Genomic DNA, 24,200 nt, shown 5'->3' with positions numbered 1-24,200 from the left:
GCGTCATCATCGACGCCGGCGAGTTTAACCCAAGGGAAGGTGCACATTCTTTCTCTTCTACATCTCGGGACCTCTGATTCCGAACTCGTGAGGAAATTAACCGAACCGTCTCATCGCGCCCACCACACGTTAGCCACAATATAGCTGCGGAATTCAATTAGTTAAATAAGTCCCGACTAAATCGCCATTATGCAGCATTTTGTTGCCGTCAATGTTGACGCTGGCGGGACCATCCTATAAATTAACTTCCAACAGCGGGAACGTGAGTGATAAAAACTGCCATACCCAAACACACACATACACACACACACAGAAACACACCCACAGCCTCCCTGTGGTCCCCATTCCAGTGTCCGACATCAGGAAGGTGGAAAAAAGCGTCACCCAGAACGAGGGCAATTCTGGATGCGAAACGGGGCGATGACGTTAATTTATTGACTTTGACTTGCCATTCCATCACCGAGTGATGTCCGAGATGTGTATGTGCACTGAAAAACCCAGCCTTTCCTCCCCTCTCGCATCTCCCATCTGGGCCAGCCCTTTTATTCCAAAGGGGTTGGAGGTAGGCTTTTTTTGGAGGGGGGTTCGAGCGAACAAAATGGGGCCTTCTGGAAATGTGAGAAATTTGAAGAAAGGCAAAACACCGAACGGGCAAAAATCACGATAATGGCCCGATTGATATTCCACAGCCCCGGGAACAAATTTGCATCACATATGCAAGTGGTTTGGACGAGCGGGCGCTTGATTTGGGAAAACCGACAAAAACGGAGATAAACATGGGACAATCCTTCAAATGGAAGGCATTCGGAAAGAGGCTCGCACAAGCAATGGGAGTAGAAACTTATTTCCTACGCAAATGTAATTTATGAATGTCGTTACAACATGTGTTTTTGTACACCAAAGGGGAAGGCGGTTCGAGGATTGAATTTATGCGTCACCTTTGGCTGGATAAATTTGGCAAAGACCTGTTTTTCGTGCTCGATTGAGCTGAATAGAATTGAATGACACATGGTAGAACATCTGACGCAAAGCTCTAACAGAATATATCAACAGAGTAAGTCATTGAAAATGGGCTACCTGTAAAACAAAATCGATAAACGGAAATCGTCATCAAAAGTTTGAATAAAAAGCAAGTAGGGCATGATTAAAAAAGAAAGTTCCTAAAATCAAATCAGCATAACAAACATTTTAAAATCATAATGTCTACGTTCATAATAAATTTACAACAGTATCTTCAAACAGAAACATCGTTTTTTGCATTCAAAATTTCCGATTAATATATTCAAAACAATCAAATATTCATAAACATGGTACCCGTTGCCATTCGGGTTCATAAATCAGTTAGTTTCATTTCGACTGCACATGTCTGGGCCTCTAGTTTGCAAACACAGGACCCTTCTGGGGTCCCCCTTCTATCTTCTCATTTGGTTGTCGTCGAATCAAAGCCAAACAAAACAAAAAAAACGAGCAAGAGAACTGCAACAGCAGCCCGAGCCTTCGGTCGGTCGTGTGCATTATCCAAACACCAGGAATGTTTATCTCGAGCCCTCGGCTGACAGTAAACCACTCATCGCGAGGGATGTATCTGTTACGCACAATCTACTTAATAAATCACCCGGTGCAAGATTTGCGACGAAGTAGGCAGTCAAGATTCACCCGTCCGGAGGTGGTGACGGATGCAGCGATGACACCAGGCAGCCGTGGTCTTTTCGTTTTTCTTCCCTCAGACAGCGGTCCGTGTTGGGATCGTCAAAAATAACAAATCCATTCCGGTGTCGTGTGCGCCACCGATACGCATCGGGATGACGAACGGGATGGGCACGACCTGAACATGGCCTCATGTAGCGGTTGATGGAAAGATTGGGCGTCGATCGTGTACCATGCCTTGAAGACGTTTACCAAGCTCACAGGACATATGCGAACAGCATGGAATATTGGTGAAGATACATTCGCATATGCCGGAAGATTGTCAACAACTAATTTGAAGAAATTTTAAAACGAAGCACTTCGTACCGTGGAAGGAAAAGAGATTTAAATTGAGTTGTTTAAATAAAATATTTAAAAATATACAATGCTCGACGAGTGTATAAATGGATTTAACGCTTTAATTAAAATAAACTATTACAACTCTTACGGTTCATTTGCTTTCAGCAAACAATTAAACAGCCGGAAATGTAAATGAACCATAAACTACTTCTTCCAGTTTCTCTTGGTGAAGCAAATTTCCCATTCCCTACGACTATACTCACATTTCCTGTATTAGTTATTTTTATCCGATGCATAAGAGGTTAAATGGAGCAGCATGGGAAGCGTGTTCCTGAGAACATAACACTGCCTCTCTGGGAAGCAGCCGATGATCCGCCCAGCCGTGTACTACCGTGCTGCATATCGACTCGTCGGAAGCACCGATCCGATCTGTTTGTCTATCAATCAATCACAATATTTGTTGGAGAAACAATCCCGGCAGCGCATCCGAACCGTGGGTGAGACCGTCCGTCACGGGGCGATGGGAAAATTCGGCATCGCCACTCGAAACGCCGGTGGCCAGTGCATGTGTTTTTCTAAGAGACTCCCGGGAAGCGCTCACGCAAAGAAAACACTTCCATCCGGGACGGTTCCCGGGCGGTTCGCTGCGCCTGGCCGAAGGTCGAGGGTGGATGGAAATTAATAAATTGGTAATATTAATAATTGCGGCGCGCAATTTATGCACATACATTAACATCTCGACGCGCACTGGCTCCCGAAAGGCGAACGCTCTTCAACGCACGCCCCCGGAGGAGGGCTCTCGGGTTGGGTGTCGTGTCAAGCTGGCATGCGTTTGGCTGGCTGGTCGGTTTCCCATGCGTTCCGCCGGTGGCAGCACAGACCATAAGCTGCCTAATGTATGCACGTTCAAACGCCGCGTCGTTCCGGAAGGTTAGAGATCATTTACCCGACGATTAAGCGAGGCCCGGCGGCTGAAGATGCGCCGGCTGTGGGCCGTTCGCGTGCAACATTTGGTGGTACGGTAAATTGGCACGATATTTATTCAGGCCCGCCAGATTCAATTGACCTCTGAGGCGGGCGCACATGCGTTGCCCTCCGGGGGTGCACCCAGCAGTACGTGCCCAACTCGCAGTGAAAGGATTTCCCTAAGGCCAGGAGTAAGAGAAAATGTAGCCATAGCGGCGAGGGAAAAAAGAAAATCAAATTCAATGACAGCCAAATGTATCACATTATAATAGACCAGAATAAGGTTCTAAGAGGGTTTCACTGGCGTCTGTCTGTGTATGCAAATTAATGGTTGCGCTTGCGTCAGAAACATCTGCCCAACGGGGTTGCCTGATTGTCCTGGGCTTTTGCATTATGCTCTACGCCGTTATGAGGTAAGGACTAAAAATCCGTTGAAATCATTACAGCATTTTTTTTTGGAGGAATCAGGAGTACACGTTTTGAATTTTACCTCGAATAACTTTTTTCTTTTCGTCGCACTGTTTTTCCTCCAAAGAAATGTCTAATCCAAAAAAGGTTGGAATGAGAGACGTGACACTTTGTAATCTGACGAATTACCTTTTAAAAATATCGTTTAGTTGATGCAATGAAACAATTTTTTTAACTTGGATTCGCTTTCTCTCAAATCAAATCATTAAATGAAAACTAAAGAAATGTTTTCACTACTTTGGTTTTGGAATATTCAAAAATAATTGCTCAATATCTAAGGCTGTGAGTTTGCTTTTAGCAGTTGTTGCACAACGCACATTATACTGTGTGTTGGACGATGGAACATCAATTTGCAGATTGCTGATTGATTGACACATGAAATTAATACTGCCCAAGTGCCTAAAAGGGGTACTTCACGGAAAAAACACTCAATTGAAAAGAAAGTAGGTTATGGTGAGTAAGAAATAGAAATCACGGAAATCGTGTGTAAAAAAGATGGATAATGAGGCTGGCTAAGCACCGATTAAGACAAGTGAGATAGCCCTAGCCGATAGTAAACGTTGGGAACAAGCAAAACACTAGCACATTCTACTTGCAAACACCACCGCCTTTAAATTTGGCGCCTTTGAGTAGAGTAGTGTTATCAAACATTAAGTGCAGCTGCGCGGAAGTCGCTATCACTATCGTTCCTTCTGCGTCCGTATTGTGTTAATGTTAACGGGAGTAAATGTCAGGGAAGAGGAACCTTTTTGATATAAAAAATCTCAGCAACGGGCTTTTTTTAAGAAAAAAAAGTTATTTTGACCGATTTCAAAATTAAAAATAATTTGTACAACAATACAGCGAAAATATATCGAGGAGTTTAAATGCTTAATTCAATTGACTGATTGCAATCTTCCACATTCTAATTATCTTCCATTTCTTTTGAGATGTTCACCCCTGCATTCCTTCATATAAAAGCGGGAGAAAATCATAAAGACGACTATAGTTTCGGTGAAGTCTTGAGCATTCTACAACAGAATAGTTTCGCTGCCAACCATGTTTATAACCGTGCGCCCCTTCAGTCTATTTTGTGGAATAGTGCTATTGTGTAATTCTTCTGGAAGTTCAGCAACTACTTCGGTGACGAATTCCTCGGATAACTCGGTCGCTGGATATGGATTCGAAGTGATGATGGCCAAGCTGGACTTTCTTCAGTACAAGTTGTACGAGATCGAGCTCGGATTGAAGGAGCGTGATGAAGCGGTGAAGGAAAAACTGACGAAACTGGAGGACTCGATCGACGGCATTCAGTGGGAGATACATCGGCACGATCGAGATGCTGGACACAACTTAACGGTGCTGAAGGCACACTCCCAGCAGATCCTCGCTCAGCAAACAGCGTGTGCTAGCCACGAACAAATGCGGAAGGAGATCGCACAACTCAGTGCAAATACAACTCAGTTTAAGCAGAGTCCGCTGTGGTACGTACAGAAAAGCTCATCAATCTCGCGGACCACCGGACCATTCAAATCGTGCAAGGAGGCACCGGCAAACGTATCAGGTGTCTACTTGATCCAGCTGAGTGACAACGAATCTCCTTTCGATGCGTTTTGTGAGCAGAATAGCTTCGGCGGCGGATGGTTGGTGATTCAGTATCGCTACGACGGATCCCTCGACTTCTATCGAAACTGGACGGAGTACCAAAAAGGATTCGGAAGCGTAGATCGAGAGCACTGGCTTGGATTAGAACGGCTTCACCAGGTGACATCGCGACAACAGCACGAGTTACTGATAGAACTGAAGGATTTCAATGGAACTTGTAAATTTGCCCGTTATACAAACTTCACGGTTGGTACCGAATGCGAGCAATACGTTTTACATAATTTGGGAACTTATACTGGTACAGCGGGAGATTCGCTGAGCTATCATAGCGGTATGAAATTTTCAACATTTGATAGAGATAATGACGCGAGCAGTGACAATTGTGCGAACAAGAACACAGGGGCGTGGTGGTTCAATGCCTGTGATTATTCCAATCTAAATGGACTATACTTGAACGAAGTTGAAAGTAAAACAATGTATTGGTATTATTTCAAATCCGGTTCACATGCATTAGCTTACTCTAAAATGATGATCCGAGAAGTTTGAAGGTATCAACCTACTTTCTTTCATCTAAACCCTATGAATGGCGGTACGCATGACAACATGAAGCTTCATGAACCGTTATGCCTATTGTAAAACAATAGAAATTTGGTAATAGAATACATGTAACAATATTATTTACAAATCTCAGAACGTTGTGAAATCCGGTATGTAGGACGCGGGAGCTTTTCTGCACGGCGTTAAATAAAAAGTTCAGTCGCGCAAAAGTTTTTTGAAGTGAAACTGTTAAAGTGTCTGCGATTGAAATACACTATATGTCATTTCAAGCAATAAAATTAAACTGATTTTAAACGGCATTTCTAGGAAACATATGTCAAATTGATTAATTTGGAAAAAAATGAAAAGCATGTTAAAATTTTAAAATTAAAATATAATTTGAGGATTTGTTGTATAATAAGCTAAGTGAAAACTACAAAAATATCTGTTGGCTTGTGTATTCTCATATGCTTCGATAATTTTACTGTATCGATATCGTATTTTACTGTCGCCTTGCTGATACTAGCTCAGAACACGGATTGCACTTTTCTCTCCTCTCTAGCAATCCTAATACTAGAATACATTACATTACATTACATCATACCTGAATGTTTTGGGGTAATCTATTTTACCGCGCTTTTTCAAAACGCTATAAACCTAAAATTATTGAAGATTTTATGACCGTTTTGGTATTGATCATTCAGAAACAAAATTATTATTGGACTACTCTGTTTGCTGTTAAATACCTGATATATGAAAGTTAATGAAAATATATTGGGTTTTTTCTCGATACTTTTACTGCAGACACATTGAAACGTAATACCTGCTCGATGTATTTGAGAGATTTGAGAATCAGTTATAAGCTTTTAATAAGGTAGAGCAGACATACAATTTCAATTTATTAAAGTTGTCATTTAACACGTTGACTGCCAAGCGGTTTTTGGCACACTTTTTTAGTACAATATTTTTTAATATAATTTGTTTATAACATTTATCTAACCAACGAGTCTTGAACGCTAAATAAAAACTTAGCTTCCAAAATAATTCATATAAAATATAACTTTAATTTTTATATTGCATTTTTATTTATTTATGGTCAAAACACTTTTTAGAACTGAGTTTCGCTGTCATCCACTTTTGGGTGGCATGGCAGTCAACGTGTTAAGACGGACCAGAAAAGGAAATGAAAATTATGTATGAGTTATTCAAGTTTAAAAAAATTCAACATAGAACAAGTAGTAAAACTACCAAAATATTTTAAGCCAGGAATAGTCATCTTCAGATTTTCCAGCAAAACCTTCTACTTTTATGAAACAGAAAACCAATTGCTGTGATGAAATAGAACTATTAAAACAATTATGAAAATGAACAACCAGAATAAATGCGGTGACGTTTGTTTGAAAATAAAAAAGCTCGCAAATATGTTTCACCTAAACAAATGTTAATCATGCCTTATTTGTTTAGCGCGCCGCAACCGTGCATTCCACCGATGACTTACCGGCCAGACATTTCCTACTCCCATTAGGAAGCCGAAAAGAAATGCTTTTTTAGAAACCCCACGCATTAATCACACCACATCGCGTTGCTCCACAATGAAGCATTTATGAGACACCAAAAAGTTCGAATCCGTAGCGGTTGTCCACCAGCACCAGCACCGCGGTTGTGGAGCCTCCAATTAGCAAGCTCAAAAAAATCATGACACATTGCCCGTGGCGGCAGGGAGACAGCTCGGGAGGGTGTCCGCCGTTTGATGTCCGCCAGCGTTTCACGAACAATTTCCTGAACTTTATTGCATTCAATTAATTTCTGTCATTACGGGCTCCGCATTAGCCAAATGGACCGGGTGCCATGGGGACTTCCGAGAATGCGCGTTAATGCGATGCTCCGGTTGGATGGCGCGGGAACTTTTGATCGGCGACAAATGGCCCCTAAGCCGCGCTCGATCGTCCAGTCCGACCGGCTGGACCTGCCGGTTCGTCGGTGGAAAAGTTCAGCTCGCCCGCTTTGTTATTACCACCGGCGATGTCGAGATCCACGTACCGATGACGCCGGAGTCGTGAATCATCAACGTTCCGACGAACGATCGCACCGATCGGCCGCGATCACGATCACGGGCTTGCTGGATGCTCTAAAAAAGCGATTAATAAAAATTAATTTCGTTTTTCATTTCTCAACTTTGCCTTCGCCCGGTTCGGCGGGGTTTATCATTTTTAATACTCGAAAGCGCGTCGACGAACGCTCCTCCTCAGGCTTCACACTTGGTGGAGGGCAATAAAATTGAATATTCCCGCGTCCGATCCGCGTTCGTTATTATTTATATTGTTTTACTGATCACGTCGATTCCCCGCCGCATCCGAGCCCGGGAGCCGGCACGGTGTGTCCGATCCGGGTCCGGGCTCGGTTTATGTTATTCCTGCCCGTCCCAGCACTCATCGTCTCCTGTCGATCCTTATCTAAAGATGAGCAAACGGCGGAGAAGAAAATGTAGCAGGGCATGCTGAAACATGCCGCTGCAGCATCGAACGCTATCCATCGGCGAAAGAACTTAATCCGCTCGGCGAAAATATATGCCATTAAATATGCAATCCCCACACACAAGCTAATGGCATTAGCAGGTAGAGTATGGAAATGAACATTATCGCAAGCGACCCGATCGGTCCGAAAGCTGATTCATTGGTTGACCAAATTGTCTTTAAATTTCTCGATAATACTGCACAAAACGCGCTCTAGGTGAATTTATGGAGCAAGGATGATTTTATTACCTATCAAGCGGTCAATTATAATCGGGCCTCGTAGCCTTGCGTATTAATCCTTCGACGACGGACAAGACCGTAAGCTCGATAAGCGGCCCATCGATGGCCGTATCTTTTCCGGCGAAATCGTGGGCAGCACGCGCAAATTATGTTCGTGCGAGTTGGGCGGAGCGGAGCGCGATTCGTGCACGACTTTTCCGGCCCGCTTGATGGATTCGTAACGACAGTTTTATATGCGATATAAAGGACACGGGAGAGCAAGGAAGAACACAAGCATGGGTTGCGCGAGGAAAAACGGCATTGTCGCACAGCGCTGCAGCGTCGTGTCGGTCCGGCATTTCGCATTGCACTGACCGGGGCAACCGGGGAAACCGAAATGGAATGATTAATTTTCTGCGGCCAGCACAATCAAAACAGCCTTCAGCGATTCGGAGGAGGTTCGGGATCGATCGACGTTGTCGACTGCATGGTGGTATCTGCTTTTATTTAGTGCATTTCACGACTACCTTTTGCCCGGCACCGGGAACGGTTTTGTTTTCCGAAACAATTTACGGCGAAATGCCTTGCGGAAGAGTAATTCCAATCAATTTTATTTTCGACTTCGCGTTCGATGGCCGCCCGGTGGTTGATGCCCGGAAGGAAAGGATCGGGGGGCGTGACCGGGATTAGTGGTTTGATTGGAAAACAGAGAATCGGTGCAGCATAACTCAAATGCTGGTCCGGTATGGCGGAGGGGGAGGAAATTTAATCTGTGTGTTGTAAGTAACGGTTACAGTTGTTTTTATTTTTGGGGAAAAATTGTAAAAATGGATTGATTTTTCCCCCTGTATGTATTGTGGAGTTTTACTTATTATCATTTTGACCTGGCGTTTGACAAACATTTTGACCTGTATTTGGGATTGTTTATCAAGGAGATTTTTGTTTCCATGTAATAAAACCTGTAACTCGACAAGCAACCTGAACTTTCAGTTGACAAAGGGTATGAAAATTAATTTTACAATTCTTAAAAATCTAATGAATACTACTTGCAAAGTAAAGCTGTGTTTCAATAAATTTCTTCAATGGATGTCAAATTAACGGAGCAATACTTGAACTGAGTTCACAAGTTGTAAGGGAAATAATTCAATATTTGATCTTCGCTTAAAATCGAATTTGTTATAAAATCTAAAAAAAATGCAAATTACACAAACATCAGAAAACATCATTGAAGATATAATCAAAATAAAACAGTACTCATTATATACAGTTTGGCTGCAACATCGATCTAACTTCTTCTACGAAGTTTACTCGTATAACTCCGTGCAGATACGTCAGTCATCGGCCAGATTAAACATTGTGCTAACCTTTGGAGATAATATTGCAACCTGTTGTCTGTTTTCTGCCTCAAATCAATTGTCTCTTGTTTTACAAATGGCTTTACGGTTCATGAATGTCATGCAAACTGCTTTCTAGGGTTTGGAAGAAAGAAAGTAGGTTGGTATCTTCAAACTTCACGGATCATCATTTTTGAGTATGCCAATCCCTGAGTTTTATCGTTGAAATGATACCAATACATTGTTTTACTTTCAGCTTTGTTCAAGTATGGGCCATTTAAGTTGGAATAATGACATGAGTTGTACCACCACGCCCCTGTGTGCACGTTCGCACAATTGTTACTGTTCGCGTCATTATCTCTATCAAATGTAGAAAATTTCATACCTTTATGATAGTCTAGCGAATCTCCCGCTGTACCAGTATAAGTTCCCAAATTATTTAAAGCGTATTGCTCGTATTCGGTGCCAACCGTAAAGTTTGTATAATGGGCAAATTTATATGTTCCATTGAAATCCTTCAGTTCTATCAGTAGCTCGTGCTGTCGTCGCGATGTCACCTGGTGAATCCGTTCTAACCCAAGCCAGTGCTCTCGATCAACGCTTCCGAATCCTTTTTGGTACTCCGTCCAGTTTCGATAGAAGTCGAGGGATCCGTCGTAGCGATACTGAATCACCAACCATCCGCCGCCGAAGCTATTCTGCTCACAAAACGCACCGAAAGGAGATTCGTTGTCACTCAGCTGGATCGAATAGACACCTGATACGTTTGCCGGTGCCTCCTTGCACGATTTGAATGGTCCGGTGGTCCGCGAGATTGATGAGCTTTTCTGTACGTACCACAGCGGACTCTGCTTAAACTGAGTTGTATTTGCACTGAGTTGTGCGATCTCCTTCCGCATTTGTTCGTGGCTAGCACACGCTGTTTGCTGAGCGAGGATCTTCTGAGAGTGTGCCTTCAGCACCGTTAAGTTGTGTCCAGCATCCCGATCGTGCCGATGCATCTCCCACTGAATGCCGTCGATCGAGTCCTTCAGTTTCGTCAGTTTTTCCTTCACCGCTTCATCACGCTCGTTCAATCCGAGCTCGATCTCGTACAACTTGTACTGAAGAAAGTCCAGCTTGGCCATCATAACTTCGAATCCATATCCAGCGACCGAGTTATCCGAGGAATTCGTCACCGAAATAGTTGCTGAACTTATAGGAGAATGACAGAATAACACTATTCCACAAAATAGACTGAAAAGGCGCACGTTGATAAACATGGTTGGTTGTGAAACTATCTTGTTGTAGAATGCTCAAGACTTCACTGAAACTATAGCTGGCCTCATGATTTGGAGTTGCTTTTATATGAAGGAATGCAGGGATGGAAAACCCTGTGTTTTGAACTCATCGCAAAAACAATGTAAAATAAAATGGAAACATATTTTTGTATAAACATATAAAATAATTAAGAAGTCGCTTGAAACAGCTTTAAAGTAGACAATTAGTGCTTAATATTCGCGCATCATACAATCTTGTAGGAAGGTAATTTATGTAAAATGTTTTGAACTGTGAGTAGGTTCTTCACCCCTGAATTATTGCATAGGAACAGAACTAGTCGTACGCAGAAGGAACGATATTGATAGCGGCATCCGCACAGCTGCTCTTAACTTTGATAACACGGTCACCATTGCGCTAATGTCGAGAAACTTTGGTGGTGTTGACGAACTGCATAAACTAAGCATCAAATGTGTCGGCCAAGGGCAAGTTCAAGACTTTTATCATCTCATGGCAAGGGATTCCCAACTTGGCTATTTGCAAGTGTTCAACTAAAGCAAAAATTTACTTCTTCCTTGATATGAAATACAGTACCGCAATGCAATCGCTTCTGTGCAAGCAGCACAAATTCATTTTGTTTCGTTCCGTTGTCTTCTCATCTTTTTCATTGTTAACGTGGTTTTAGGCAATTCATACTCAAATATATTATATCGTCTTAGGTTCATTTGCCCATTCTAAATTAATAAATTTGCGTGCAATGAGAAACTCCACCATATGCGTATTATTCTATTGCAGTTTGTTCCTATCATCTTTTGTTCTATCGAAAGCCGACATTCATCGAAACTGCGTGAGTTAAAAGCAATTCCAAACCCGCACAAAAAAGGTTCTATATGCTTACCAAATCAAACTGCGACCATATTTGCAGTCAGTTTATCGGCGATCGAAATTAAATGCCTTTTCCTGGTGGCAATCAGCCCACGGAATTGCCTTCCTTGATTAACTTTCATCCCTCCTGACGGCCACTTTCCCAGCGATTCAACGCCGAAGGTTTTTGGAGTTTCTCCTGATTATTTATCAACTTTCGTGCCCCGAAGCGCTGGTTGTCCCGTAAATCTGCTAATAAAGGCACTATAATTCGTTGAGTCCTTGAGAAACGCTCCGACCAAAACTGGTACTGGGCGCTAAACCCGCAAGATGTAACATTTTCTAGGCCCCTTTTGTGGTTGGTGCACCCGGAAACCCCGGTACCCGATGTCCAACGTCCGATGAGGCGTTAAAGGGAATGGAAAATTGAGCAGATTTGAATGAAATAGGTCAAAGGAGGGAGAGCGCAAAAAAAGGGGAGGTGAACACGCCGACCGAGAGTCTTATGACTCTCAGGACCTCGACCGATCGGGTCATAAATTATATGCTCCTATCTGAGGCGCCCTATCTGCGGCACCCGAACGGCCGTTTGGACTGGATCGCACAAAAGCAACTGCCCGGTGGCCGGAAAAATCCGGCAAACAACTGTTGACGGTCATTTAAAAGATTATCACTAATCTCAAGTACCCTCACCGGGCCCGCACCGATCCAGCCAAACGGCATGTTTCAAACCCACACCGCACTCCCCTCTAATGGGTCGATGCAGGCGACCTTTGGCACGACCGCTTTTGCCGGGAACCGGGAAAATCTGTTTGGGAAAAACATTTCGCCAAAGGGACAAACAAAAATTAGTCCGACCAGATTTATGCCAACGTCGGGATATTTGTCGCTTCCGTGTTGCTTAACGAAGTGGCCCGCAATTGATGGGCGCAAACAGAAAAACTCCCCCAGCTGGTGAGAAGTCCTTTTTTCCTGTTTAATTCACATCTGTATGGGTTTCCACCGGTGCACTACGACGGAAGAATCCACACTTAGCCGCGGATTAGGTGGATTGAAACATTTGTTGCTAAGACGAAACAAGTCCGTTTGGTTTCTGTTGTTCTTGAGTGTTTTTTTCCTTTCGCCCGAAAAACAGTCAAATATAGTGTGAAGAATCTTCAAACAAAATTTGCTGGCTTCGTAAAATACGTACGTGAAGTTGGAAACATATTGTATATAGCCTTTTAGTTTGGTCCGATTTTATGTATCTGTATGTATTTTAGAGATAAATTATTGTGGTCAATTTTACGAAGAAAGATTGGAACGCATAATTTAAAATACACAAAAAACCGATTATTTCGGTGTATGTATTCCCCGAACCGGGAAAAACAGTGAATATATTTCGACTATAATATTTTTTGGAATATATTTCGAACAGATTGGTAAAATTAGTTATAGATCGATTAATTTAATAAAATTTGTTATTCTATTTTAGATAATGTAGTGTAGGTTAATAAGGTTTTGCTAGTAACAATAAAATACCCTTTAATATAGAAAGTATCTTTATTCTTGTACAAAATACCTAATACATCAACTAAGTTCAATATAATAAGTTCTTTTTTACTGCTTAGCAACACCGCTAACCTTCCGACGAGTCAATTAGTATAAATGGTTAGATCAATAAAAAGTAACTGCACACACATACCACGAGCGCCCGGCGAAACAAACTCATGAAAAAAATATGCGCCGCCCGAAAGAAAGAATCCGGAAAAATGGCTTGAACCTACAGCTGACCAAGTGTAAAAGTTGTCGATGGAAAAACTTTAGTCTCGTAAAAAGGATATGAAGGATACAGGCAGAGTTGTAGGTAGGTGTTAAATTCCCCTACACTGACTTCCTTCGGCGTCGTTTTCGGAAGCCATTGTAACGGGGATGCCGAACGGTAAGGTCCTTATGGCTGGCTGGTGACCATCGCCGTGAAAGTCGAGACCACTCTCGAGAGAACGTTCCAAAAGCGATCCTTTTTAATGCGTCTGGCAGATTTTAAGTGCCCATGCAGGTGAGGGCGGCAGATGTCGGCTTGGCGGACTTGTGCGAACGTCCCAGATCAGCCCGCCGCCCCGAGACCGTGGCGGGAAATGGGTGAAAAACTAATTCTACACCGTCCGCGCCACGTTAGCTCCATTACATTGGAAAAAGCTCCACACGTAAGAGGAATGAATGGAAAATCCTTACGAACGGTGATCATTGCAACAGTTTTGCCTCGGGAAAATCCTGAAACCTGTAAATGGTAAATCTGGGACGATCTGAGAGGAGGTTTCCGGAAAGGAATATTGCAACAAAAAATATTTTATTGATTTCCTCACTTTACGCAGAAATGGCTAATGTAGCATGACTAATTCAATTATGCAAATTCTACCGAGGATGAGCTTCACTTCACGATGCATCCGTATCATATCTTCTCTCATTCCCCGATGATACGTTACTTTGTGCGAAAGCCACTCGAAGCCATGACCGCTTTTCCAACAAATACCGACACTACCTCAGTTTAACAGTTGGTATCTTTTCTTCGACGTCGTTCGTTTATTCCCCTTGGCGAGTACGAACATTTATAAGTCATGACTATTAGATTGCAAAAGTTTTATTGCTTTTATCCATTGGAAGAAGGTGCAGCGATGAATTGTGTTTAATACCTTACGCTTTGTAAAATTGTTCTACCAACCACCTTTAGGCACTTTTCCCGTTCATTGGACTGAATGATTTTAAGCAGCGTAGCAGATGAATTTAATTTACGTGAGCAATATTAGATGTTTGCTACTGTGTCTATTTTCTATCTATAGACTATCTAATGACTGCTTCCATGATGAAATTCCTACGATTTTTTTCTATAAAACATAGTTCCTATATTGAAGCGGCATTTGTAGCTAAGTTGAAAATATTCGGCAGCCAATCGATTGCTTTTCAGTGACGGATGAGTTTTTTTCCTCTCTCTCTTCTTCTCCTTCTAATGATCAATTATAATTTTCACGCAATTGTTAGTAGTAACCAGAAGAAACCAAATGGCGCAAAGTGAGTTTCGTTTAAACTTTCCATTTACATCGTTGCGAACAAAAGAAGCAATTAAAACCGGCACAACACCTACGCTCCGCGTGGGCCCAATTGCTTCCGTAATGAATTGTAGTACTTTGGCACAGGAGCAGGCCCTAGCCGTTCTTTCCATTAAGAAAGCGCTTTTCCTTCGGCTTCACCTGCGGCTGCGACAAAGAAGCAATTTCCTACCAACGCACCTGTTGGGTGGGCAATCCCGGTAAGTGGAACGCCGAGCCCGTCACGTGGCAAACGAAAAGCTTCCTTTTCCTCCCAAACGCCTAAACGGGTGTCGTGCCAAGTTGCCATAAATCTACCGTCACGTTATGAAAATATGTCTGCATTCATAAACATACAATCACAATAACAGTCGAATTATTGTTTACTTTTCACCTTATTTGTAAGTTTTCCCTCCCTTTCCGGAGAGTGGAGATTCCGATTCCTCTGCTGTCGCAAAAAATAGCGCCGACCAAGAAGCCTCAATCAAATTTTCCGACAATTTTCCACCCAATCGCCCGGCACGTTCTTTTTTCGCCTTCTGCTTGCCTGCTGTTTGAGTGCCTTTTTCATGCACTACCAGTCCGTCCCTGCCAACGCTAGGAACCTTGGCAAGCTCTAAGAGGCTTTTCCCTTGTTAATTGAAAAATGAACACGAACCTTTCATTACGCCACCGATGGCGACGTAGTTGTCGTCGACGATGTCGTTGCTTGTTGACGCGTTTTTCCGCAGGGCATGCCGGGTAAGCCACACCAAAGCCACTTGGCGATTAAAAATGCCGACTGAAGCATAATTTGAAAGCACCTGACAGGTTTGGATGGTTTTATGACAATAAGTAAAATCAAAACTTTTGGTTACTTATTCTTCTAAATTGCAAATTGGTGCGTTTCGAAGTCAAATGTTAACAGCAAAATGACGGAGAAGCAATAGGCCTACACAATTGAAAGTAACATATAGTTTACAAAGAATAAACTACAATGCTTATCGAAATTAAAAAGAAAAAAAATCAACACAAATCATGTATTTTTTTATTAAACATTTATTTGCAATAAAAAATTTAATAAGCGAGTATAATACTAAATGCTAGGAACTAACACTTAGACGAATAATTGTTTCAACGTTGAAGCGGAACATTGAAGAAATTTTTCCTCAAAACAAATACAGAATCATTTTTAAAATACTAAAAAGGAATCTAAACTGCTTCTTGTTCAACGCAGCATTTTCCGAAAACCATCGATATTTTCCTACTATCATCAACAGTATCTTTAAACTTCACGAACCATCATCCTCGAGAACGCCAAGCCTTGACAAGCATTTTTGAATGTATCCCAATGCATTGATGTACTTTTCGCTTCGTTCAAGTATTGGCCATTCAAATTGGATTTATGGCATTCTTTATGCCACCAAGGTCCTTTCAAGAGGCTAACACAATTTCCACTGAATTGATCATAATCTCTATCGATTGTAGAAAATTTCATACCTTCATGATACGTTAGTGAGTCTCCCGCGGTACCATTATGTACTCCTAGGTTTTTCAAAGCGTATTGTCCGTATTCATTCCCAATTAAAAAGTTTGTATAATGGGCAAATTTGTAAGTTCCCTTGAAATCCTTCAGTTCTATCAGTAACTCGTGCTGTCGTCGCGATGTCACCTGATGAATTCGTTCTAATCCAAGCCAGTGCTCTCGATCTAAGATTCCGAATCCTTTTTGGTACTCCGTCCAGTTTCGATAGAAGTCGAGGGATCCGTCGTAGCGATACTGAATCACCAACCATCCGCCGCCGAAGCTATTCTGCTCACAAAACGCATCGAAAGGAGATTCGTTGTCACTCAGCTGGATCAAGTAGACACCTGATACGTTTGCCGGTGCCTCCTTGCACGATTTGAATGGTCCGGTGGTCCGCGAGATTGATGAGCTTTTCTGTACGTACCACAGCGGACTCTGCTTAAACTGAGTTGTATTTGCACTGAGTTGTGCGATATCCTTCCGCATTTGTTCGTGGCTAGCACACGCTGTTTGCTGAGCGAGGATCTGCTGGGAGTGTGCCTTCAGCACCGTTAAGTTGTGTCCAGCATCTCGATCGTGCCGATGGATCTCCCACTGAATGCCGTCGATCGAGTCCTCCAGTTTCGTCAGTTTTTCCTTCACCTCTTCATCACGCTCCTTCAACCCGAGCTCGATCTCGTACAACTTGTACTGAAGAAAGTCCAGCTTGGCCATCATAACTTCGAATCCATATCCAGCGACCGAGGCATCCGAGGAATTCGTAACCGAAATAGTTGCTGAACTTATAGGAGAATAACAGAATAACACTAGTCCACAAAATAGACTGAAAAGGCGCACGTTGATGAACATGGTTGGTTGTGAAACTATCTTGTTGTAGAATGCTCAAGAATTCAATGAAACTATAGCTGGCCTCATGATTTGGAGTTGCTTTTATATGAAGGAATGCAGGGATGGAGAACTCTGCCGACAAGAAAGTTTCAAACACTGTAGAAAATAGGATTGACTCGATTTAGCTTATTATTCGTACTCATGCTCATACTCATTATTTAGTTGTGCAAAATTAATCATAAAATTTTTGTTCATGTAATCAGTTTTGATTTTTCAAAGAGAGCGATTGATGAAATTTGTGCTTGAAAGCAGATTCTACACCCCTGACGAATGCTTATGAGAACATACAATAGCAACGATATTGATAACGCGACAAGCAGAGCTCCTACACAATGCCAAATTTAGAGTTGGTTGTGTTCGCGCGAGTCCATTTTACATCGAATGCGCTATCAGACCGAGACACATCTCACAGCGTCTTTTATCTGTCAGGGTTTTCCAACGACACCCGTTTGTTAAGCAAATGGTCAATGCAAGCAAAACATTGCTCAACAGAGCCGCTGCTCCGCTTCAGTTCATGAAGCACGAACTCATTTGAGTTTTGTTAACTTTATAAACTCTTTTCTAGATGATCATATTTTTTCAGATGCTGATTTGTTTGTAAGAAACGATTCAAATACGTTGATAAACTGTGTGCACGGCTTATAAAACGGTACCGCGTACATATTCGGACATGTTGAGCCAAAACTGGTGAATATGTGTTTACAAATAAATAAACTGTAAACACAAATAGAGCTGTTAAACGGTTATCTGGTTGTTATGACTGAAATATCTAATAATTAAACAGCTATATCACAATAAGAAACTTAAAAGTGAATAAAGTATTTAGCTCAATCTAAATTTGGTTGATATGCAAAACCGTTGTTCACTATTGAAAAAAACTTTAATGTTTTTCCTACCATCCATTTGATGAAATTTTGCGACATGCCTAGTGTCATCATAGATCTTTGTTAACCTTAAGAATTCTGCAGCACATGATCAACAAGCTGGCAGCGGTTTTCCTACCACAGTTTTCGTAATTGCCTTGCTTGAGTAGAGGAAAGGGACAAGGGAGAGGATGTTCTGAGTAGAAGAAAGGGACTCCTTAAACTGAAGTTCTCCTAACACAAAGCGGTAGAAAATGGAAGCGAAGCGTTTCTTCATTTAAAACATAACTTTTTTCTCTTTAGAAATTGCTTTCTACTTCCGACAAAGCGAAAGGCAACTTTGCCGAATGTCCTCACAAAAGTGGCCTCAAACCCGGTCTGAAGCGCCGGGGTTAAAGCACGGTTGGGAGTTAAAAAAGAAAAACTCTATCCACTTGATCCATTGGCCTGGCGGCCGCCCGAGGGCACGTTGGTTCCGCTTTGTTCCGTTTTCATGGACTATAAAATTGGCCCCGCTGCCCGGAAAACCGCCCGGGAAAACGGCAGACCGGTACACGGCCTTCCTCGCATATTTATATATTTGCATATGGGCTTTCGATGCGGGAATAAATTATCGATCGATTACATCATGCGATGAAACACGAGTTCGCTGTCGTCCATGGGCGAGCAGGGGTATAAATCAAAAAGTTAGTCAACAAGTGGAGCCCGGAGCGGTTGGTGCCCTGCCCCGGCGGTCTAGTTGTGCCAATTTTTTGATACGGAACCTCCGGAGTGGCTTGCGGCAGGAGGGAAAGACGGGGAAACTCGTAACTTTCGAGCAGCCATTACTTCACTTCCGATCGCCCGAAGCCGTACCGCCGTATGGTGGCGCTTTTGGGCAAAATTGAACTCGTCTCTGTCGAGAGTTCCAGAGTTCAGCTCGTAGGTGCTTTTTGTAGGTCAGATTCTTCCGACCCGATAGCTCCCGCCCGAAACAAGCCGCCACCGGGAGTTGTGTCTGCTTCAACCTGGCACACATGAAGAGCGATGATTCATAAAGATAGTGACTTTTTCCAAGATTAAGTTGCGGGAAATGAAATTAACTGCAGTCGAGGGGCATGCGGTTCACTTCCGATGGGAGGAAATTGTCGATAAAATCTTACGCTTCTACGGAGCGCTCCCTGTCGGAACGGGCGTTGGTTAGCCGGTTGGCTCCACCGTCGACGGAACGATCAATTTTAACCCCTTGTGAAGATAATCAATACCAAAGTGAAACACAAACTCAAAAGGATGTTTGCACAGGTGCGGTATGGTGAAATGCTATTATAATGATTTATTCCTACCATTATTCAGAAGAGAACAAAGCACCAAAGTTGAGTCTTAGCTGCCACATATCGGGGTTTCGACGGTTTTTTAATCGATTTTGTTATGCCGTAAAACCGCTTTTCGGAAATTAAACAATTTAAAGCAAGATTATGGTTTTGCTTGATGAAACCGTATTGGTCAGGGTGCAGGGTTTGGCTATACATATTTGCATAACTTTATGCCGTCTAATCATCACGATTTTGATAAAACTAATCACAAAGGAAACATTATTTGCCTTATGGATTATGTAAAATAAGATATTGTAGCCGGAACTGAAATAATATTAAAACGCTACTATATACACATCATCTTAGACGTATCTCATCATATTTTATCTTCTTCTTCTTCTTCTTCTTCTTACATGGTGTAACGATCGTCTTTGGTCATGCCTGCCTTATGAGGAGCATACTAGACTTATTCCCTTTGCGTAAGTGGATAGTCAGTCAGTCTCGTATAGGGGAGGGTCTAATCGGCGATAGTGCTGGGCTGTCGCGGACCCCCATCATGTTTAATATTATTTTAAATCCACAATGATCAATTACTCAGTTCTAAAGTACACTTTGCGGCGAGGTACTCTGACCAAGAATCGCTTCTCTGTCACAGTTTTGTGGAATTCTTTGATTATTTCGATCCACAGTGATCGCAAATATTGTTAAGGAAAGATGATGAAATATGCATCCCTTGGTAAAAAAAAAACAGATAGCTAAATTGTATATAAATCCAGATCATATTTGCTCTACCTAATTTTCGTCTGTGACATTTTAATGTAAAGTTAATCAAACAAATTCGTTTTCGTTTAACTAACAGTTTTTTGTTATTTTGTTCTTCCAAACCAGATCACTGTTGATCAATTAATTTTGCCATCAATAAAATTACAAATTATGGACTGAGCTTCAAAATACTCGATACATGTCACGAAGACAAGTTACGATTCAAATGGATCGTACATTCTAATCTAATGACTATAGTAATAATTATCTCGATTCCAAACGGCACCCTGTCAAATGACACTCTCTTCAGATCACATGCGTATGGAGCAAGATGTGCATCTGCATTGGAGTTCCAGAATGACGCCACATTTCACAAACGCTTCGGGTCCGATGTGACAAACCCAAAAACCGTGCGCCAAACTTTTACGCCCCCTTCGCACCCGAAACCGATATAAATGTGCAGTTTAATGTCGGCAAAACCGGTGCGTCGGTGTCGGGTGTCCAGCGCCGGAGAACATTTTATTGTAATAAATTTCATTTAATTTATCGCATCCGAAAAACTCAGCACCGGCATAAATTACCTCGGTTCAAGTTTGCCACTTGCACGGCCGGCCGGTGGTCAGTTCGTCCGGCGTTGCTCGGGTGGAAAATCGATGCACCGGGCGATGAGGTGGGACGGATAGGCCGGTGCAAACTGAGTCGTCGTCGAGTCTGAGCCCTCGAGAGTCCTGCCCAAGAAGACGACCACTCGGCCACAGCCGGTGGCCTGCAGATGATGATGACGATGATGGTTGTGATACTTTTCGCCAAGTGCATTAGGCATCGTACCGAGATTCAAGCCGGAAAAACGGGGCCAAATAATCATAAAACATGTTGCGGTGGAGAGCTTACAATTACACAACGGCCATAAACACATCACTACAGTGCCATGAAGTGCAGGGGGGAAGGAGAGAGGGTAGAACGAGGATTCGGTCCGAGGTCTTCGACGGGAGCAAGTGCATAACGTGCCACTGCTGCACTCTGGAATACTTCTACTCGGCATATCCTCGGGCTCGTAAAACCGCACAGTAAATTAATACCAGCAACCGTAAAGTTCGGTTTGCATACAAGCCAAACCCATGGCAGCCAATTACGGCGGGTATGGCCCATCCTTTGCAAACAGTGGAAAGATTCGTGCGGACGTTGGCCTAAAAGAGAGTTTAATTATTTGTAAATTATGTTAATTCCTTTTACACATAATGTAACCGAAAAACAAACCCAACCGATCCTTGTAAGGATAAAACAGATAAATTAAACAATTTAGTGAACTTCCCCAATACCGAGAACCAACGTTTGCCGTACAATTATAACCTCTAATGCGGAAACAAACCTCGTTGTGCGGTGAGAGATACCGGCCACAAAGTAGCAAGTGTTTAGCTAAAAATGTGTATCCGAATCGCATCGTACGCCTCCGGAACGGATGAGATCCGTCCGTAAAATGCCTTCGCGTTCGGAAAATGACCGAGACCTGCTGGAACCGTTCTCCTCTCGCCCGCGTCCAGTGCTTCCGCAAAAGTGTTTACGTAAACAATAATGTTTCTATTTGTCTTCCTTCTCGCAAAATTTAGTCGCTGAGCTCAGCGAGAAACCGTTTTCGAAAATCGACCTGAACCGGAACGTCCTCTGGGGGCTGACTTTGGTGACAGTTGCCTCTCGTTTCTCGATCACCGTGTGTGTGTGTGTATGTGGCGTTGTTCGTGTGTGTGTGTGTGTGGCGAGTGACCTTTCCGTGAGAATCGTCCCTTTTCACCCGGGGCCAACCCACCGTTGGCCGCCCGTCCGCCTATCATCGAAAGTGGCCGGAAATTAATGGCCGACGGGAGTCATCGATCAATATGCGGTGTTTCTTGAAATGTGTGATAGATTTATGATACCTGCGTTGTGCAGACCGAGTCCGAGACGGACTCGACTCATATTGAATGCCAATGGAGGGAAGAGGAGGGGCCTTTTGGCACCGGCTGGTACCAATTTCGCCTCATCCTGCAGTTGGTACTATGTTGTGGACCCTTTCCACCCACTCGATGACTGAACGTCAGGGCAGTTGTAGTTGATTTGTTAGTGGTCAATATTAAATGAAGAGAGCCTGAACTCTTATTCAGGATCTGTTAAACTCATCCAAAGTAAGTGAAAAATATTGTTTTAAATCGTCAAATGTTAAATTTTCAGAAAATTATAAACTACAATTTACAAAATGTAAACGACAGTAAAAAAGTTGGTTCATTGTTCTATAAAACATGTTTTTCGCATTATCTTATAGCCTGAATAAACATCTAAATAAATTAACTCGATTCTTAACATAATTTTGATTAGTTTGGCATTTAACTCAAAAACGACAACTTATGTCTGTCTGTTCCTGATGGCATCCACACGAAATTCCATGCCGAAGAAAGTGTTATGTGACCGAAAGACGGTAATATTATACATCGGTGATCAACCGTTCGGAATACCGGAGGGTGCCCCCCGCACTACCGGTGCGCCATGGGCACCCCCATACAGGTGAATAAAGTAGCTAAAATTGTATTCAAGTCGATAATACATGAAGATTTACCAATGTTTATCTGACAAATACCCACAGAATAAAAGTACTATCGTTCTATTCGCTTTGATAAAATGGAAGCTTCTGAATTTTATTCTTTTTGACTTAATTTACTTATCTTTGAAAGCAGTTCTCTGCAGATACAATTAACTTAGGAACTGTTAAAAATGAAAGAGCAAAATAAAAACCATTCAAACTAGCAGGAAAAAGATAATCCAAGCTGTAGAAGGATATAGAAATGTGACAACAAAATTGAACGCATAAAAACATTGTACAATATGTAACAAGTAATCAATGTAACGTAAATATGAACCAATATAATGTGAAAAAGTAAGTTTAAAAATAAAGAAAATTGAAAAATAGGTTGAAATTTTTTTCATGCCATAGAGTTACATACTTAGCAACAAAACAATTTCAAAATCCTACCAACTACTGGTAAATACATACAATGCATCAAACGCAAGATCCATAGTTGAACACAGAATTAAGTCATCAACGGAACGTCGGTTGGCGGCATCTTACGCTCACCTTGACCACTCCAGTGCCAATGGATGAAATATGAATCGAAACGGAACGAAAACAATCAAACAGCCCAAACCCCCCGCGAGGAAGCCGTCTGCGCTCACTGCGCTGGGCTTTCAAAACCCTTTTCAAACGATTCGCCTTAAAGGATACCGAGTTGAAGCAAGAGAGAGAAAGAGAGAGAGAGAGAGAGAGAGAAGGAGAGAGAGAGAAAGAGAGAGAGAGAAGAAAATAACTCTACAGAACACCCCCAGAGCGATTTGGAAATTTGGAAACGAAATTATTGGAATGGCATCAATGGCCAATCGCGATGTTAATCCGCGCCCAGTGCGGACCTTAGTGCCCTTTTATGTATGCAACGAAAAGCCAAGGACGTGGAAGCATACGAAAAAACCAAACCCCTTACGAACGACGGGAAGAAAACGCAGCACCCATCCGTCAAGAATCGGAATGAAAAGCGAACACCCCTGTGAGGCCTGGGTTCACAGCGTGAACAAATAATTAAAGCGCCGGGGCTACTTTCTTATTTATGACCGCGGACCGCGACACCGAAAAAATAACTAAACCCATTCGAACTTGGCTTGGCTTACATTTCTGCGCGCTCATCTGAAGGTAATTTTTCGGCCGGTCTTATGTGTCGTTCGGGCTGTTGTTTTTTCTCTCTTCGTTACGCATAGAAAAGGCCATAAAAAATGCTCATCAATTTGGGGAGCATCGTTTTTCATTTTCAATTCCGCCGGACAATCCGCGAAAGGCGGAGGAACAACCTTTCGCACCCGTTTGGGCGTTTTTTCCTCCCTTCTCCAGAGTCCGAAAGCGAAAACGAACGAAAAGTGCTTGGGCAGCAATAGGAAAATGCGATGGAAATATTGAAAACGAACCTTAAACGATGTGTTCACTTTCCGCGCGGCGTGTTACACGTAAGTGTTGCAATCCGGAGCGCGCGAAGGAGAAGATAAAGTTAAACAATCATCCTCCCGCCGCTTAAGGAGGCGCAG

General features: G+C 42.6%; 3 protein-coding genes across 3 annotated transcripts; 1 reads left to right on the top strand and 2 right to left on the bottom strand.

Annotated features, from left to right (window-relative positions):
- Window positions 1-4,593: 4,593 nt before the first annotated feature.
- On the top strand, window positions 4,594-5,550 carry LOC131285698 (microfibril-associated glycoprotein 4-like). Its single transcript, XM_058314553.1, has one exon. The coding sequence runs from the start codon at window positions 4,594-4,596 to the stop codon at window positions 5,548-5,550; it is 957 nt and encodes a 318-aa protein (XP_058170536.1).
- A 4,160-nt stretch (window positions 5,551-9,710) lies between these two features.
- Window positions 9,711-10,734, bottom strand: LOC131285697 (angiopoietin-related protein 1-like). Its single transcript, XM_058314552.1, has 2 exons — window positions 9,858-10,734; window positions 9,711-9,742 (listed from the first exon to the last, which is right to left on the bottom strand). The coding sequence occupies exons 1-2, from the start codon at window positions 10,732-10,734 to the stop codon at window positions 9,711-9,713; spliced, it is 909 nt and encodes a 302-aa protein (XP_058170535.1).
- A 5,323-nt stretch (window positions 10,735-16,057) lies between these two features.
- On the bottom strand, window positions 16,058-17,014 carry LOC131285696 (microfibril-associated glycoprotein 4-like). The gene has a single exon (XM_058314551.1). It carries the CDS (start codon window positions 17,012-17,014, stop codon window positions 16,058-16,060), a length of 957 nt encoding a protein of 318 aa, XP_058170534.1.
- Between the last annotated feature and the right edge of the window lie 7,186 nt (window positions 17,015-24,200).

The sequence above is a fragment of the Anopheles ziemanni genome, chromosome 3, assembly GCF_943734765.1.
Source record: "Anopheles ziemanni chromosome 3, idAnoZiCoDA_A2_x.2, whole genome shotgun sequence".
NCBI lineage: Eukaryota > Metazoa > Arthropoda > Insecta > Diptera > Culicidae > Anopheles > Anopheles ziemanni.
Note: the sequence above shows the minus strand (reverse complement) of the source record. Positions and strands in the feature narration are given on the sequence as shown.

Coding starts and splice junctions, on each gene's coding strand:
- LOC131285698 (XM_058314553.1), top strand. CDS start 4,594: ATGGCCAAGCTGGACTTTCTTCAGTACAAGTTGTACGAGATCGAGCTC.
- LOC131285696 (XM_058314551.1), bottom strand. CDS start 17,014: ATGGCCAAGCTGGACTTTCTTCAGTACAAGTTGTACGAGATCGAGCTC.
- LOC131285697 (XM_058314552.1), bottom strand. CDS start 10,734: ATGGCCAAGCTGGACTTTCTTCAGTACAAGTTGTACGAGATCGAGCTC. Junction 9,743..9,857: donor ATACTTGAACAAAGCTGAAA/GTAAAACAATGT, acceptor TCCAAACCCTAG/AAAGCAGTTTGCATGACATT.